This window comes from Lipotes vexillifer, unplaced genomic scaffold (genome assembly GCF_000442215.2).
Source record: "Lipotes vexillifer unplaced genomic scaffold, Lipotes_vexillifer_v1.1 scaffold689, whole genome shotgun sequence".
Lineage (NCBI taxonomy): Eukaryota > Metazoa > Chordata > Mammalia > Artiodactyla > Lipotidae > Lipotes > Lipotes vexillifer.
The window spans coordinates 1,216,645-1,235,717 of NW_006772359.1; the positions used below are offsets into that span (position 1 = coordinate 1,216,645).

At 45.3% G+C, this 19,073-nt stretch overlaps 1 protein-coding gene across 1 annotated transcript in view; it reads right to left on the reverse strand.

Moving 5' to 3' along the window:
- The window catches only part of HUNK (hormonally up-regulated Neu-associated kinase), a 111,344-nt gene that overhangs the window by 44,315 nt on the left and 47,956 nt on the right, over positions 1-19,073 (reverse strand). The window contains 2 exon segments of the mRNA XM_007447419.1: positions 2,007-2,142; positions 8,048-8,103. Coding sequence (XP_007447481.1) covers positions 2,007-2,142; positions 8,048-8,103 — 192 coding nt within the window.

Sequence of the window (19,073 nt, forward strand, 5' to 3'; positions counted from 1 at the left end):
TCTTTCCCTTTGATCACTATGTCGCCCACCCCACTGCCTGTCACCACAGTTACGTGACACCCCTGAACCCCTGGTCTTTCAGACTCCCCATTCTCCACATTTTTTTTTTTTTTTTTTTGGTACACAAATCATCCCTCTGAAAGCTTTCCATTTAGCCTAAATACGTACCCTAACTGTTAAGGAGAGAGAATGATTGTAGACTCAAACTTTCATATTCACCCATTAATAAATAAATACTTTTTAAGGGCAGATTACATGCCAGACACTTATGACACCAAGAATGGATTTCACCTGTGTATTGACTCTGACCCATTGGTGTTGGCTGCCTGGAGGGCTGTGTTGAGAAGGATTCTGAGGCCCATCTGGGCACAGTATAAAAAGAGTCTGGGATTAGCACTGCCAGTCACACCACCCAGCGCACCTCAAAGAGAAGGTATCCTCTGCCTCTGCTTCCTTCTGTCACTCCCCCCTACCCCAGTGGCCCCCAGCAAGTCAGCAGCACACGGCACCCTCTCCACCTGCAGCCTTCACACATCCTCTGGAGAGAGGGAAGGAACCGGGAGCTCAGGCTGAGGCGTGAAGAGCCCTGGGTGCAAAGCGCAGCTCCCACACCTACTGGCTGGGTGGCTCTGGGCCACACTAACCACAGAGCTGCCCTCCTGTCTGTGTAAAAGAGGGTAAGAGAGGCCTCACAGGTTGTCCTGAGGAGCAAAGGGGACAGTTAACTCCGAGCCCTCAGCAACAGAATCTGATCCCCCACTATCTGGTCTCACCTGCTGGCTGAACAAGCAGAGCTGCAGTTCCAGGGAGAGCTTGCCCTTTCTGGGAAAGTTCAGAGAATTCTGGTGCCCTCAGAATCTCAGTCTCATCTCTGGTTCCTCTGAATAATCTCCAACCAGAACTTCCTGAAATCCCCTCACTGCCTCACATTCCTTTGTCTGCTTCCTCTGCCAGCTTTAGCCCCCGACCCTCTAGCTTCTGTTCACCTGGATGAAGTGCTTGTCCCTCCCTCCCTCCCTTCTCTCCTTTTCCTCCTTCCTTCCTTCCTTCCTTCCTTCTTTCCTACCTTCCTCCCTCCCTCCCTCCAACCCTCTCCAGCCCTGGCTCTGTGCCAGGTGCTGAGGCATCCCTGGAACAAGAGATGGACTCTGCAGTGGTGACACTGGATTAACACTGGAATGTGGGAGTGGACGGGCCATTCAAAGGGCTGGGAAATGGCATTCCAGGCAAAAGCAACAGCAAGTGCTGGCCAGGGGGGAGGGGGAGGGGGGAGGCTGAGCAAAATAGGTGAAGGGGATTAAGAGGCACAAACTTCCAGTTATAAAATAAATAAGTTACTGAGATGTAACCTACAGCATAGGGAATATAGTCAATGATACGGCAATAACTTTGTACAGTGACAGATGGTTGCTAGACCTATTGCGGTAACCAGTTTGTGATATACATAAATATCGAACCACTGTGTTGTACACCTGAAACTAATACGATATTATACGCCAACTCTACTTCCATAAAAGGAAAGAAATAGCGAGAGCAAAGCCCAGAGGTGGGGAAGACAAAACAGAAGCCGACATGTGTGAAGAACCGTGAGCCGAGGGTGGGGTGATAGGTGCGGAGGCAGGAGAGGTGGGCAGACCCATGAGGTCTGGGGCCAGGCAGCAAGCCTGGGATTTACGCTGATGCTGGTGGAAAGCTTTGGGAGACTCCAAGCAGGGGAAGGATATGAGTGACTCGTGAAACCAGAACATGATCTCGGCGAGGGCACGGCTCTGTTTTCTTCTCTTCCGGCACGTTAATGAATTTTAATAAAGGCCTTTCGGGCAGTTGGTGGAGAAAAGACAGAAAGAACAGAGGTGGAAATCAGGAGCCCAAAGAATCACTGCATATATATCCCAGAGCCTATAATTATAATTCATGCTCATCAAATACTCAAAGGTTATTTCATAAGAAGGGAACAGCGGAGACAGCAGGAGGGCGCATTCAGTCTTAGAAGCTCAATAACTCACATGGACCAGACATCGATTTTGGGGCCGTATTTCTTCCTGGCAAGGAGTTCGGGCGCAGCGTACGCGGGGCTGCCACACTGTGTGCTGAACGGGTCGGAGTGGCCCAGGATCCCGGCACAGTTGCTCAAACCAAAGTCTGCAAAGAGGGGAGGACAAAACCAGCCCTGAATTAGAAAACCATGGAAATGAAAAAGGGGGGGAGGGTTGGGGGAAGCAGCAGGAAAGGAAACATTCTCTCGGGCTAACACATCATTTCACATCCAAAAGGAAACCCAGCAGCTGTGAACCGTAACCTCTGGATATGGGTCTCAAGACAAAAGTTCCCTTGCTGAACTGGAAACATTTTCTATCAGGCCTCACAGTCAAATCCAGCGAGAGCTAAAAAGTATGTTGAACCAAAACATATTTTCATCAAATCTTGGAAATGAGTCATCCAGAAAAAAAGACAGGCTTGCTTTCTAGGACTAAAGGCAGAGGGAGAAAATGAGCAGAAGTCCTTGGAGTCAGCCTGCTGGCTTCCAAGTGGCCAAGTGGGAAAAAGCCGCAGGAAGATTGATTTTCTCTGGCTGGTGTTGGTGTCACCCCAGGTGACATGCGATCCCACCAGTTAGAGTTGACTTTTTTGGCTGAATGCTTTCATTTCACGCAAGTCTCTTAAAAATGCTCCCAAGGCATGAGGCAACATATGGTGATTTGAAAGGGGGGGAAAAATACACCCAACAATTTAGACAACGGCTGAGTGTTGGCCGGAAAAATAACGCCAGAAAGATAGCAATGAGAACTAGACTAAATGACCTCCTAGCATTGCTTTGTTCCTGGATGATTAAGGCAGGCGGGGGGGGGGAGAAGAAAGAAGCGCCCAGTGCATCTAAAGCCATACTGGGTCCATTGTGCCTTTTGTGCTGTGTTTACATTTGATCTTACAGATCCTGTAACTGACAGGTCATTAGAGGGCTGTTAGTGTTAGGTGCTCATCTGATATCTTTCCTCAATCTTTGTTGATTGAAGAATTAAGAGCATGGCTCCTCCTTTGAACTTCAATGTAAATATTATGGTTCTGGTCCCCAAACAGAAGGCTCAGCCCCCCGGGGCTCAGTCAGAAAGGGGCTGTGGTCAGAGACAGGCTCCACATAGGGAACAAAACCCTTGCACTTTCTTAGCTGGCAAGATATACATCTAATTTCGTTGACTGTCTTCTCCTTGAGGCTAACACGCCTCCACCTGCAAAGCCATGGCTCTTGTGAAAGCTGTAGGAAAGCTCCGGAATGGAGAGACACAGGGTGGGTCAGTGCTACGAGTCCGCGAAGCCACTCACACACCACAGATCAAGATGCATCACCAAAAATTCTCCCCGCAGTCGCTGGTGTAAGCCGTATAAGGAAAGAGCGCTTCTGAACAGAATGCCAGGACTTCCCTGGTGGCTCAGTGGTTAGGAATCTGCCTGCCAATGCCGGGCACATGGGTTCGAGACCTGGTCCAGGAAGATCCCACATGCCGCGGAGCAACTAAGCCCATGCGTCACAACCACTGAGGCTGCAGTCTAGAGCCCGTATGCCACAACTACTGAAGCCTGCGCTAGAGCCCGTGCTCCGCAACAAGAGAAGCCACCACGATGAGAGGCCCACACGGCAACGAAGAATAGCCCCCCCCCCGCCGCCGCAAATAGAGAAAGCCCGCATGCAGCAACGAAGACCCAAAGCAGCCAAAAATAAATAAATAAAATGTTAAAAAATAAATAAATAGAAGCCCATCCAAGCAGAGCTCTGAAAACACATCAGGGCTCTGAAGACCACCCAAACTCTTCAGCTCAAGATTCGAATGAAGAATCGGAACCAAAACTGGGGTGAGGAAACCAACTAGGAATGCTGCCTGTTCACATACTTGACTCTTCTTCTGTCTGGGGGAGTTTTCTAAAATACGATTTTATTCCTTTCTCTTAATCTCCCTCCTCCTCTCTTCCTCTGCTCTCTACTCTTCCACTCCCACCCTGACAAATAGGGGGACAAAAGGCCCCGATTTCTTATCCCATCGGTCCAGCCTGCACAAGCAGGCCGCACATAACCTGCCCAAAAAGGCCCTTCAGGGGCTCCACGGCTCTCTTGGATTAGGACGAGATCTCTGTTCAAAAGGATCTGAGGGCCCCTGCTCTCAGGTCCCACCCTGGAGTATCACTGAAGTTGGAGGAGTGGGGGCATCATAAGTCGAAAAATCATTATTGAGCTTTAAACTGAATGGCCGTTTAAAATTCCCAAAGGAAACAGCCAAGGTGTAAAGATCACCCACTATGGTAAGACCGAGAGGTAGCACCATGGAATACACATCATATTAACTGGGCCAACATTTCAAGGAAAATTTCTTTAACAGTCATGTTAGAGGCCCAATCTCCTAAGAGCCCCTAAACTAAAAGCCTCCCTTTCGAATCTCCGTGGGGTTCCATTAACTGGGCAGTGGTTGAGAGTCCGCCTGCCGATGCAGGGGACGCGGGTTCGTGCCCCGGTCCGGGAGGATCCCACATGCCGCGGAGCGGCTGGGCCCGTGAGCCATGGCCGCTGAGCCTGCGCGTCCGGAGCCTGTGCTCCGCAACGGGAGAGGCCACAACAGTGAGAGGCCCGCGTACCGCAAAAAAAAAAAAAAAAGAAAAAAAAACAACTCCTTCAGTTACTCGCTCACCTCCTGACTTGGGGTCTACAACAAAGTGCTTGATCTTAAAAGAGGGCAGGGGAGGGGAGATAAGAGACCAGATCACCCCCCTTTGCTCCCAGGCAAGCCTGCGCACACAGCGTCTTGCCTTGTCTTAAGTTTCAAGAAGATAAATAATGAGAGGATCTGGGGAATGGAGAAGATAAAATCTACATTTTAAGTGACTTATGTTGACCTAGCTGAAAGGGTTTAATTTAAAATATATTGTAGAGAAATAACTATTATGTTTCACATTCATAACTGTAATTATTGAAATTTTACACATATGCCTATAATTAGAATTGTGAGACTAGGGAGAAGTTCACCTCCCAGTAATGTCACATGGGTCTGCCTCAATTAGATTTGGTAAACGCATAAGCCAATTATCACTCAATTTTCTGGGAGCCACACAATGAATTTCAAAAGACGTCCAAATGAACGCTGTTTTGGAAAACTGAAGTGCAAAATCGTTTTAAGTTGTGGTTGATACATTTTAAGATTATACTAAACTAAAAACATCAAACTGCTTTTTTTTTTTTTTTAAAGGGGGTGCGGGGGAAGGATCCTGATTAAATCAAATCTCATTCCAGCTAATTCTAGTTAACTTGAAACATGGCTTAAGTAACTCTATTTAAATCAGATTATTTCAAAGAGAAACTATTAAGAGAAAATGGTAATAGCTATAATCAACCTTTGAATAAACAACTAGGTAATTCCTTTGAAGAAAAGGTTCAAAGGACTTTCAAGTTGCAAAAGGACTGTTGTAGAGACATTTGATCCAAATTGCCCAACCCAGGGGCAAGAAAACCCACAAGACACTGGGCCTTCCTTGCCTCCAGCACCTTCCCTCCCCTCCTTCGGCCTCCTCTTTAGGAATAAAATGAGGAAACGCAGATTCTGCTAAACAGAACGCAATTCCCAGCTGCCCTCTGGGATGGCATAATGTCTCCTTCCATTAGGAGTTTGGTTTTAGCTAATCATGAGAGAAGTAGGCGCCAAGTGAAAAGATCTAACAAAGGGACATCTAATTATCAGAGCCTCCTTTCCAGCAATTTTGGGAATTCCAGTTTCTGACACCTGGTTTCTGACATGGCGCATTTTGTCTGGATGAGCTGAAATCCCTGCGTGGGTACCAATCCAGCGGTTGCCAAGCTGGGAGATGATGACTGAGTAAAATGGTCCCTGGTATCCAAAGGGTCCACCACTCATCCCAAGGCAACTGTGGCCTCTAATTTAGGTCCATCCTGTCTTCATCTTATTTGTACAGGTCTCCTCTAAGAGGGTTTATTATGCAGCCAATCTGTGAGCTACTTATTAAATGCATCTGCTGTTGACAGAGATTGGTTCTTCAAGGATCTTCTCAGCAATGAAAAGATCTGTGCTTTTCAACACTGTATACTCTCACAAATGGTCGTCTAGGGCTATCATTTGGAGAGAGAGAAGGGAAAGCAAGCACAGGGGCAGACAGTGAGGCAAAGTGAAGGGAAGAAACAGCGTAGGGGATGCTGGGTGGGTAGGGAGACCCCCTGCCGGTGGCCTGCTCTTTGCTGGAATTACCAGCGTCAGTATAGACTGTGCGCAGGGGAAGTGAATTATTCTCACTCTTACGGTCATGGACATCCAGCCTTCACACAACCTGTTCTCTTACAATCTCTGCAGCTTTAGGGCAACTCTGTGACTGTCACCTACACACTTGCCAAAGACAAGTTCCAGGTCACCCTGCCAGGGAACCTAAAAAACAATCTCCTTTCCTCCGTCCCTCACCAGGACATGACTTTGTTTAATGCCGCAGATCCCGGAAACCAGGACCAGAAAGATATCCTGCAGGCATTTCAATGTCTGCCTTGTTTAGCGCTGCTGCATTTGCCCTCAGGACAACTCAAATGCAGTAGTAAAACAATTTGATTTAAAAAAAAATTCTTTGAATCATCCAGGAATCTTTTAACAATACCGTCTATAAAATCTTTGGGGGAAAAAAACTGGTTTCCTCTTAATTGTTAATCTCCTAATAATGGGTGTATTTATCAACACCTGTCAGTGGTGCCTAATTACCCAGCCAAGGGGTCTGGAGTCCCTTGCAGCCTCTTGACTGTTACTGGGTTGGAAGCCAACTGGACTTCCAAAGAATATAATTGGTCACTTGAATGATATGGTTTAGAAAGTCTTGAGATGGTTTTCAGTATTTGACAAACAAAATTTCCTTCTTGGGTACAAAAGTTAAAATTCACAAAGTTTGGGCTTCCCTGGTGGCACAGTGGTTGAGAGTCCGCCTGCCGATGCAGGGGACAGCGGTTCGTGTCCCGGTCCGGGAAGATCCCACATGCTGCGGAGCGGCTAGGCCCGTGAACCATGGCCGCTGAGCCTGCGCGCGTCCGGAGCCTGTGCTCCGCAACGGGAGAGGCCACAACGGTGAGAGGCCTGCGTACCGCAAAAGTTCATTGGATATAAAGTCTTTGAAATGTTTAATAACACAGGGAAAGCTCATAATAAAATGTTTTAGTGAAAAAAGAAGGCTAAAAAAGATATGCACCACTATGATTCAAAATCTATTTAAAAAAAAAAAAAAAAAAAAAATTCACCAAGTTCTATTGATCCTCCTCTTTTCTTCTAATATAAAATTTTTTCAAGCAATTGAGGTGGAAGAAATTACTTGCACTTGAGGTGGGAAAAGAAAGAAAGGAATGAAAGATGATGCTAAAATCTGGGTGGAAAAATGATGCCCTGAGATTTTGCCAAGAGCAACAGAACAGGCAAACAAAAGCAGAATTCTAGAGTATAAGCCATGGAGTGAATTCTCTTCTGGGTCATGACTTGTGAACCAATTATGATTCACTGCATCCTGGAACCTCCTTCTGATTCGGACAGACCTCTAAAGGATCCCTCTGTGGGATCCTTCCTCTTTGCTGGACCATCAGCGTACAACAGGGCTTGGCTAAAGATATTAAAATGAGAAGGTAGGTCACATTCCCCCTTATTTCAGTGCCTCTACATTCACTGAAAAGTAAAATAAGGCATGGCCAAGCTAAGGGCAGCATTTCTGAACCAAACTATTTTCCACTATTTTTAAGAGGCGTTCTCATGAATTCAGATAAAAAGAACCCCTATAAAAGTTCAGCTCCATCTGACTTAACAGAGAAGCAGAAGTTTGAAGAATCCTAAGAACATGTTTTATGTCTAAATTATTAAAATTAATTTTCTTTTTCAAAACCATTGTTAAATGTTGCAGGTAAAAGGAGGTGAACTGGAAGTATTGTCTGGGGATTAGAGATAGATCATGATAATTTTCAAAGTCAGAAACAGATAACTGAGAATTGATAACACAGCACTTAAAGGATAATCTTGCTTTAAAAAAAAAGTCATACCAATCAGCTTGATATTATTGTCTTCATCTAGCAGCAAGTTTTCTATCTTCAAGTCTCTGAAATAAACAAAACCATACAACATTTCAGATAAGCGCTTGAAATAGTGGAATGACATTTTGCTTCTGAAGGGAAACAAACTGTTTTAGAGCCACTTTGAACCAACCCATAAGGCTTTCTGCCAAAACTCACACAATCAATAAGTAAATATTTATAAAACATGATATAAGTAATTGCTGCAGACTGAAAAAGCTAAAGGATTTCAGATAAGATGGGGAGCAAGAAGGGCAGAACAAATAAGTTTCCAAAAGAAACGGGACCAAAGCTGAAACTTGGAAGCTCTTAAGACCGGGAAACATTGGAAGCATCACTCAAGGCAGGCACTGTTAGAACAGTCAGGGAAATACAAATGTGGCCACATGTTTGTGAGACGGTGAGCAAAACCCGCCAGAGTAAGGAAGATTCAGGGAAACAGTTTTTTTAAAAAAAAAATGGAAAGCTAACATAATTATCGGTCCTACAACCTCCATGCTTGGAGCCCAATCCACAAATTGGCAAGTGATAATAAATCAATCTATTTAGCAATCAGCTATTATGGTGGGTAGAAAAGTAGACCCCAAAGATGTCAGGGCCCTAATCCTTGGTATTATGCCCAAGGATATGTTAACATTACATGACCAAAGGAAATTAAGTTTGCAGATGGAATGAAGATTGCTAATCAGATGGGTGACTTTGATCATGGACACTGAGATGATTCAGAAGGTGGGAGGGAGAAATGCACCCAGGGTCATGCTGAGTGTGAGGGGCCTGTGGTATCTGTACAAGCTGACTGTAAGCCCCTTGAAGGCAGGAGACATGTCTGCCTTGCTTACCACTATGCCCCAGTACCTTTGCACATTCCACACTCAGCAAATACCAATGAATCTACATTACCAAAGCGATCGTTTGGGATTTCAGAAGGAAAAAACACGGACAAAAGTATAAACCATCTATGTCAACGACTATGAGCCTCTTTTAAGTTGCAGCCTGTCAATTCAGACACACCATGAACATTAAATCTGTAAGAATATTCTTCCCTTCTATACACACACAAAATGATTTCTTCCATTGTTTTGAAACACAGCATTCTTGGTCCAGCTTTTATTTTCCCGCTTCTGAATAGAGACATGGCCAATAGGATTATTTTTGTCCTCTTATCTCTATTGTTAGGACTAGAAAAGTGTAGTCGATGATAAACAAAAATGGCAACTGATAGCACTTCTCCAAAGTGCAGAGGCAAGGGGAGCAGCAGTTGCTAGGACCCTGGTAGCCAGGAGAGCAACAGTGTCCCATTTAACGGGGACAGTGGCTCACAGCTTGGTCCCAGCACTGCCACCTCATCCTGCTTCCCAAGAGAAGCCAGAAATCTAGATTCGATCCCAGTTTTTTAAATGTTGGCAACAAATTCACATTTAAATCAACAATAACAATCACAGAGCGTGGGCCAACCTTGCAGGCAAGATCCAGCCTACAGACTACCAATTTTCAACCTCAGTATGCGCAGAAGCTGAGCCTGGAAAGGACATGAGATGCCCAGGGAGAGGGTAGAGAATGAGGGTGAAAAGACCAAGGACGACATGCTGGTGGGAACACCGACATTCAGAGCTGGCTGGGAAGGAAGAGTCAGGGAGGTATTGGCACAGGACGACCAAAGGGCAGCATTTCAAGACGAGAAGAGTTAAGGAGTCAAGTGCAGAAAAAGGTGGGCTCTAAACAGTGACCAGTGGATTTCAAAATTGGAAGGTGGCCGGTAGCCTTAAGGCTGGACACTTGAATAAGGGAGATTGCGTTGAACCTGGCAGCTGGGGAAGGTAAATCGATAGTCTCTAATCCACATGCACCACCAACGGGAAGAACCGTATACCTGCACTTCAATTCAAATGAAACGATACACTTGAAAAACTGTGCCAGGCTTTAAGAAATGTCACATATGTCCAAATGCAGGGTGACCCCCAGTACAAGATGTTCCTCCACACTTTCCCAGTGGGAGGACCCTGCCCCTCAGAAGCGTTTTTGGAAAACACAAATACATAATTTTTAGAAATGCAATGAAATTATCAAATGACTATTTATACTATTTACCTATGAAGCTGCACCATCCTATTTAAGAGCATATACTATCATCTTAACATAATTAATTGTAGAAATATTGTTCCCACACCCTCACATTTTATGACACAGTTTCATTCAAACTTGTGGCAGGCAGGGGCAGGATGAATCCTGCTTCAGATGATTCAGCAGAATCATCGCCCGCTGTTTCCAGCGTAAGATGATCTTTGAGTTGATTGGATATTTGAGATAAAGCACTTTTCGAATCTGTCTGTGACGTGCTTGCTGGAAATATTATCCCAAGTCATTTAAATAACAGGAGCCCATTTAAAAATCTCTATAAATTATCTGCTGAGTGAATCAATTTTAGAGTGGTCTCACAAACTATCACAATTGTGAGTCATATCTCTTTAGAAGTTATTATTAAAGCCACGCAAAATGCCTCCCTTTCTGTTGGTTTCCTCAGGCGACTTCTAGAGTTCCCAAAGTCATCAGTGAGTCAGGTCAAGGTTAACCGGTCCTTTGTTGTTGAAAATAAAGTAATTGAGATTGTGCCCCCACACTATCAGAGACTTTGCAAGCACTCTGTAAGGCACTTCCTCTTTCCTGAAGAGGCTGGGGACAGAAGACAACACCCTTATATTCAAGCATATACGGTCATTCCCAGCCACTTGCACAGACTCGGAAAAACAGTGTGCCAGCAATAGCCCAAACTGTGATTCTGTGAAAACTGATTATAAAGCAGCAGCATTATTTTAATCTAAAGGAGAGCCACAGTTTGTTTCCAGCAAAATTAAACCTCTTTCCCGGGGAAGCGTGGAAGCCACACTAAGGCATTAAAGGAGAAATTTGGTTCAGGACAAATACTATAAAGAAAAACAGCTTAAAGAGGTGAGGTAAAAGAATGCAATTGTCAAGAATAATAAGACTAAGCTGGATAATTCTGGGGCCACAAAAGCCCAGAGAACAACCACAGTGATTAGAAGAATGATATAAATAGAAGGCTAAAACTAAGAGAAAAATGTAGAAGGGAAAAAAAAGACCACTTTTAGGGAAAAATGTCATAAAACCAGGGGAGAAAGCATTAAAATGTAATTATTAGGCAAAATGAGAAAAATGAAATCTCACCCATTGCGTCCATAGTCCCCCACCCCAACCCCTAGGAAAAATGCTCAGAACAAACCTGGTTAATGGGTTGTTTACCCATACCCTTTTGTCAAGGTTTCTAAAGGATTTCAGTGATAACCAATCTAACTGCCTCCATGACTAGTTAATGGAAAGGTAGCTACATCAGTACCTGCCCAGATCAATGTACTTAATCTACCCAAATGAAGGGAACATTCAACCTCTTTTGGCTTTATTTCCACCTCCTGCTTCGTCTTTGAAGATTTATCTAGAAAGAGAAGAAGACTTTCCTTCTGACTCTTTAGGAAAAAAGGGTCTAAAATCATATTTTAAAAAGTCGTTTTAGCCTAAGTATTTACCCAAACGCGTTGAAAACTTATGGACATGAATGTTTACAGCAGCTTCATTCGTAATTGTCAAAACTTGGAAGCAACCAAGATATCCTTCAGTAGGTGAATGGATAAACAAATTGGGGGACATCTCAGACAATGGAATATTATTCAGCCGTAAGAAGAAATGAGTTACGAAGTCATGGAGGAGCCCTAAATGCATGTTTTTAAATGAAAGAAAGTAGTATGAACATACTACATACTGTATGATACCAAATTCTGGAAAAGACAAAACTATAGACAGTGAAAAAAATCACTGGTTGCCAGAGGTTGCAGGAGGAGGGCTAGAATGAATAGGTGGAACACATTTTTTTAGGGTGGTAAAATTATTCTGTATACTATAATGGTGGCTGCATGACATCATGCATTTGTCAAAACCCATAGAATGTATAACACAAAGAGTATCCTAATGTGCTATGTACCCTAATGAACCCTAATGTAAACTGTGCATGTTAGATAATAATAATGTATCAGTGTTGGTTCACCAATTGTAATCAACGTCCTACACTATCATAAGATACTAATAATAGGGAAAACAATGTAGAAGGGAGGTGGGAACTCTGCAGTTCTGCACAATTTTTCTGTAAACCTAAAACTGCTTTTAAAAATAAAATCTAGGGCTTCCCTGGTGGCGCAGTGGTTGGGGGTCCGCCTGCCGATGCAGGGGACACGGGTTCGTGCCCCGGTCCGGGAGGATCCCATATGCGGCTGGGCCCGTGAGCCATGGCCGCTGAGCCTGCGCGTCCGGAGCCTGTGCTCTGCAACGGGAGAGGCCACAACAGTGAGAGGCCTGCGTACCGCAAAAAAAAAAAAAAAAATCTATTAATTTTTTAAGTAGCTCTTGGATATTTTCCCCCTTCCTAAGATATCAGTACTAGGAATGCTATGGCTACGACCAAGTACCTCATTCAGGATGTTCACTGTGGAGCATCCTTACCGCCTGAAGTTAATTATGAATCCATGCAGCACAGTGGTCCACTCAGACCCTCTGCCCAGCTACTCAACATATGACCCAAAAGGCCAAAAACTGAAAGATAACTACATGAGTAATAAAAGAAGGATGAACTTATTCACAAGGTTTTAGTGTTAGTGTATCACAATGTACCTTAAATATGTAATACACAGAAACACACACACACACACATACTGGCAGGCCTCTATAATCCAGAAAACCTCCCCCATGGTCCATGTGAAAAGCATGGTTTTTAGCTCCATCCCGAAAACAAAATATTTGTCTGTGTTAAGTGTCAGATCTGTCAGATGGGAAGGAAGGTTCTGACAGCTGACTGGTTTGCACTTGATGATGGGGCAATGCTCAATCTCACATTTATGGTCCTTGATCGGATTTAGCACTTTGTGGAGACGAGAGAGAAGTGGAGGGCTCTTCCTCCCGTCCTGCAGTGTGAGAAGTTCCTCTCTGTGGCTGGCAAACTTGAGGTGGTGTGAACTTGCAACTGAAAGCCAAAGGGAAGGAAAGAAAATGGTCCCTGGATGGAGAGGAAATAGCTTTTCCTTGGCCAAAGGGGCTTCCAAGAGGAGTCAGGACAAGCAAGAAAGGGGATGGGGCACGTGTGGAGGATCCACTGACTAGGACAGTGCTGGGGGACAGGAGTGGCAATGGTGTGTCTTAGGAACAAAGGAAAGTAGCCAGTGAAGTGGCCTTTGGCGAAGCATGAGGCAGCCAAGCCCAGAGCGCAGGCTCAGATGCTTCTGGACCCGTCTCTAGTAACCGGGCAGTTCCAGGAAAAATGCCCAGCGGGACTCATTATGGCGGCCCTCCGCAGACCAAACATTGGGTCCTGTTCCCTACAGTGTTTGGGGGTGGGGAGTGGGGGTGGGTAGGCATCTTTCCAGAGATTGAGAGAAGGCCCAAGGGGACAGCCCTAATCACCAGCCCTTTGTTCTAGGTTATTTCAAAAGAACAAGCTGGAACAGGCCGCAGCTAATAATTAAAGGTTCACCCACAGGCTACCAAGCACCCCTCCCGCTGCCCACCCACCCACCCAGAGGTTCCTTGTATTTCTTTAAAGATGATAATCTCTGAGATTTGGAGACTGGCCACAAGGAACTCTGCCCTCCCAGACTGAGGGGTGGAGGGGAGGGCCCTGTTGCCATAACAAACACAGGGTCCTGGGGCGCCGTGGGGGAGGGGAGGGCCAGGACCGCCAGGACGCTGCAGAGCAGAGGCCCGAGTGGGAATGTGTGTGTGCATGCTTACGGGGAAAGCACACATCCGTGTATGGGTACTCATATGAGACTGCATGTGTGTGAATATGTTGCATGCACACCCACGTGTGTGCGAGCACACGTGTTCGTGTGTACGTGTGTCTGTGTGCACCTGCACACACACGCTTCCAGAATACTGGGATGGGAATGAAGGAAGAGTTTCTCCCCTGGGTCTCACCTGGCCATGCAGTGAAGGTGGAAGGTCGGGCCTCTAACAGACCCCGGGCCTAAACTGAGGTGCAGGAAACTCGAGAGCCTCCAGGGGCCACTCAGGGCTGAGACCCAAGATGAAAGTGAGGAACTGAGGGGCGTAAAATGGAGGCTGCCAGGCTTCCAGGGAAGAGAGAAGAGGCCAGAGGGAGACATCGGGGAGCTGGTGAAGGCCCAGGGTGGAGGGGCTGAGCAAGACCTGGTCCAACACGGCAGCCTGGGGAGGGAAGGAGACAGGCTCTGGAGGCTGGGTCTCTCTCACTGACCCGCTGAGCCGCCCTGCGCAAGTTACTTAAACTCTCTGAGCTTCTGATTCTTCTTTGGAAAATGGCGTCATGAGAAGGGCCACCTGGCAGGGCCATTCACGGCAGAAATGAGAAAATGGGCCACTCTCGGCTGAGCAACCACTAATAGGTAAGAGGTGAGAGGCTGGTGTGGCCAGGGGAGGATATGAAGTTAAAGGTTCTAAGACAAAGTGAAGGGGGAGACTCCAGGAAAGACTTAAGTGGTTCACTTGGTGATAAGCAAACAGTACTGGGGGGCATGAGCCCTCGAAGGAAAGGTCAGAGAGAAGGGGCCCGGGCAGGAGGTGGGGAGCCTGGACCAAACCCACAGAGGATTAGGTCTGGGGGAGAACACTGTACCTGTGGAGATGGCCACAAGGTGGATTTCAGTCATAAGCTAAGAATAAAGCATTCAAGAAAAGCACATAACTCCCCAAGGCAATAAGCATTTTGCCGTGAACAAGAGGTGTTTCTGTTTTCGTTTTTGATTAGGTTTTATCTTCAGAAGCACTGTATTAAAACCAAATGATTTTTTAATCTTTGATTTATTTACAAGATGGGCAATTTGGTAAAACATAAGAACAATTTGTTAAGCATGTACCTGATTTATTTATTCAAAATGAAATCCTTTATTGAGTTCCTACAATGCTCCGGAAACAAATTCTGTTTATAAAATGAAAGAGCTGGTCATTCACTAAAAAGATGCCACTCTACAAATTGTGACCTGAAAAATAAACAAATTGGTATGAAGTCAATGAAGAAACTCCCTTAAAATTCCAGGGAGAATATGGAATATTCCAGAAAGAACATGAATGGGTGACCAAAAGCTTCCATCCCAGTGCTAACTCTGACACTAACTGCATCCGTTCAGTTTCCCTTCATTTATCCAACAAAGTCTCTCTGTGTGAGTACTGGGCTGGGCGCTGGGCTATATGCTGGCCTATGCAGAAGACAGATAGCAAACAAGCCAGTTATCTTGTGAAAAGTGTTTGGAAATCAGAGTAGAAGGTGCTGGGGAATCTATGACCAGGGGTCCTAGCCTGGAGGGCATCCTGGAGGACATGAGCTTCCTAGCTGGGACCCGAAGGATGAATACGATTCACCCGAAGATTGCAAGGGCAGTACAAGCAGAGAACAGCTGTGAGGCCTTGAGCACACAGAACTCAGCCTCTGTGGATAAAGTGAATGAGGTGGATTCAGTAGTAGTTACAGCAAACACGTACTCAGTACTTCCTAAGGGTCTCGCTGTTAAGCACTTTACATGAAGTGACTCATTTAATCCTCACAACAGCAACACGAAGTGGATAACCCCTAATACCTGCTGTGTAGCTCTGGAAAGCGAGGCAAAAAAGCCTAAGTGATTTGCCCAGTGCAGCTTTTTTTTTTTCTCATAAATTTATTTATTTTATTTATTTATTATTTTTGGCTGCATTGGGTCTTCGTCGCTGCACGCGGGCTTTCTCTAGTTGCGGCGAGCGGGGGCTACTCTTTGTTGTGATGCGCGGGCTTATTGCGGTGGCTTCTCTTGTTGCGGAGCATGGGCTCTAGGCACGCGGGCTTCAGTAGTTGTGGCTCGTGGGCTTCAGTAGTTGTGGCACACAGGCTCAGTAGCTGTGGCTCACAGGCTCTAGAGCACAGGCTCAGTAGTTGTGGCCTATGGGCTTAGTTGCTCCGTGGCACATGGGATCTTCCTGGACCAGGGCTCAAAGCCGTGTCCCCTGCACTGGCTCAACCACTGAGCCACCAGGGAAGTCCAGCCACAGTGCAGCTTTTAAGCGGTAGACCCCGCACGTGGACGCAGGCGGTCTGGCTTTAAAATCCACATGGCCGACCACCGTGCAACCCAGTCCACAAAGTTGTCACGTTTTTTCAAACTCAATTAAACAAAAAAACCTCTGATCTATATAACCAGCACCTCCAGATATGTGCTCAGGCCCTGGTATCTCCAACAGCCTCCGATATGAGCAGAAGTCATTCCCTTCTCGTCTGCCTTGCCCTCTCCCCTCTCCAAGGAAACTTAAAAGTTAAAACAATTTCTTAAAACCCCCCCACCAGTACAGGAGGGGCTTGCTTCTTGTCAGGACCATGAGAACAAAGAAGAGTTCCCTCTCTTGCCCCACAGTCCTCCCAAGTGCAGAAGGTCCTTCCCCAATACTGATGAGTGAATAAAGACACGGCTCTGGGAGCAGCCGTGCTGCCACACAGGCTCCCGTTCACTTTGATCGTCTGTGTCTCTCTCTCCCGGCCCTCGGGGCCCCTATGGCTTGTCTCTTCCTGCTTAGGGGATGGCGGTACTGTGTTACCCAGGTATGTTTTGTCTGTACAGTTTGATTGGACTTTGTTATTTTGAATGAACAGAGGAATCTCAAAGTAGCCTCCTGACAGAATCAATGTTCTTGATGATGGATGTGAAGAGTCAACGCTCTTTGTACAATAGGAAAATCATCAGATTTTGGCACGCTGCTGGGTGAGCCCGGAAGAGAAAATGAAAAAAAACCCTCATTAGGTTTGAAACCGAAAGCATCTCAGGCAATCCTCAAATGGTGTAACAGAGAAGTTAAGACCATATTCTAACTTTGCAAAAGTGAACAACAGCCCTGTTGTAGAAGGCAGAGCTACGGCAGGTCCAGTTTTAAATGAAGTTCCCTGCCAGCTAAGGAAATCTGCTTTATAGACGTTTAGTTTCCCTTTTTCCCTTCTACTTGTAATAGTTACAAGACTTTTAAAGATTTGCTTCCTTTAAATGATATTTAAATAGCTCTGGAGAGATAATTAAATATTTAGATTTAATTTCACAGGAAATGAGGGCTCTGCTGGGCATTAAGTTGATGATGACATGACGATATAGTACCAGCCTCATCAGGAACTGTGCTTTTTAAAGCATCCTCTAACACAGAACCAAAAGCCCTTTAAGTCATATAATGTAGCCACCAAAATTCATCCTAAATCCTTTTGGAAGATCCAATCTGTTTGCTCAGAACTCTTCCCGCTAGAGACATCTCTGAACATCTGGACATCTCTGAAATGCTATCTAAACTCTCTTACTCATTTGAAAAATCTAACCTCCAAATAATTTATGAAATTCACTCCACCTCCGTAGCATACAGGAGAAGATTCTCCACCACTGAAAAGGCTACAGCATATAGGATACCAGCCAGATTACGGCTGCTAAAAATGAGACGTATAGAACCTTTCAAAATCAAGACAGTCCAGGTACAGCCACCCATGAATATATTCTAAGCAAACATTTTCCTGTGCTGTCTCAACCACCTAATCACCTATGTCCGTGTGTGCATAGGTGACACTCATTAACATGATTTCTAGAGAAGAAAATAAAGGACTCCTCTGAAACAACACCTGTATTTCCAATCTTCCCTAACTTTAAAAGATCTGAGCCTTTGCCACTATTGGCTGATGAATATATTTCCAGGGAGGGGGGAAGGAGTAGAATGCTGGAGATCAGAGAGAGAACAAGCACACCGTCTTTGCTATCAAAACATTATTAAATTCATTCCTTTGACATTCTGACAGTAATTGCACTGAGAGGGATTGGATTTTGTTAAAATTACTTTAAAAGGGTTGTTGAGAATTTCCTGTGGGAGGGACCAGCGAGCGATGCACAGCCTTTGCTGGCTTTCCCTTTGTTGTCCTCAAAGCTCCAAGCTCGGTGCACATCTGATTTCTGACAGCACGAAACCCTTGTAATAACACCTTGAGTCTCTTGGAAAGCTCTCCCCCGGGTTCTGTCTTCTGCCGTGACCAGCTGAGTGGGTAACCCAAGCTGATTCATTCGCGAGGTTTCTGCCTTTGTCATCTTAGTCACCAAAGACAGAACCAGAAGCACTTACGACCATCATTTTCCTAATAACGGCAGAGCTCTGACACGGCAGGTTACACAAGGGTATTGTTGGAAAGAGCCAAAAATAGCATTATTCACTTAAAATTTCTGAATGTTCCCTTCTTTGCTGATCAAAACTCAAAGAGTTCTAATGAATCGTGATTTCGTGACAATGTGTGTGACTAAAAATATGTACAAGGAGAGGTTTTCTTACCTTAGTGAGAAAAGGATGTGCCTGAATGGGGCCTGGCCAAGGCTGGCTCCCTCCCCCCAGTGCCACCCCTCTGCCCCTGAGCCCGGGACCTCCCCACAGTGTCCTCCTGAGCCCGGGACCTCCCCACAGTGTCCCAGATTCAGGCACACAAGGTAGAGCATCCCCCGGTGCCAATCCCATTGGTTAAGTTAAATGAAAGAAGCCACTTATAAAAGACCATATATTGTTTCCATTTATATGAAAGGTCCAGAATAGGCAAGTTCATAGAGACAGAAAGCAGATTAGTGGTTATTACCGGGGGCTGCTGGGAGGGCTGGGAATGGGGGGTGACTGCCAATGGGTACAGGGTTTCTTGTTTGGGGTGATGGAAATATTGTAAAATTAGACGGTGGTGATAGTTGCACAACTCTGTGAATATACTGAAAATGACTGAATTGTACGCTTTAAAATGGTGACTTTTATGGTATGTATCTCAATACAAAAAATTTTAAACGTATGTGTGTGCATATATATATAATTCCTTGATCTTGCTTTTGTAAATGAGAATCAAACATGAGCCCTAATTTTTCTCAACAACCCAGAGTAATTATGAATTATAACTCCATGAAGGAAGAACTATGCATTTATTGGTGAAGTCAACACTTTCTTGGGAGGG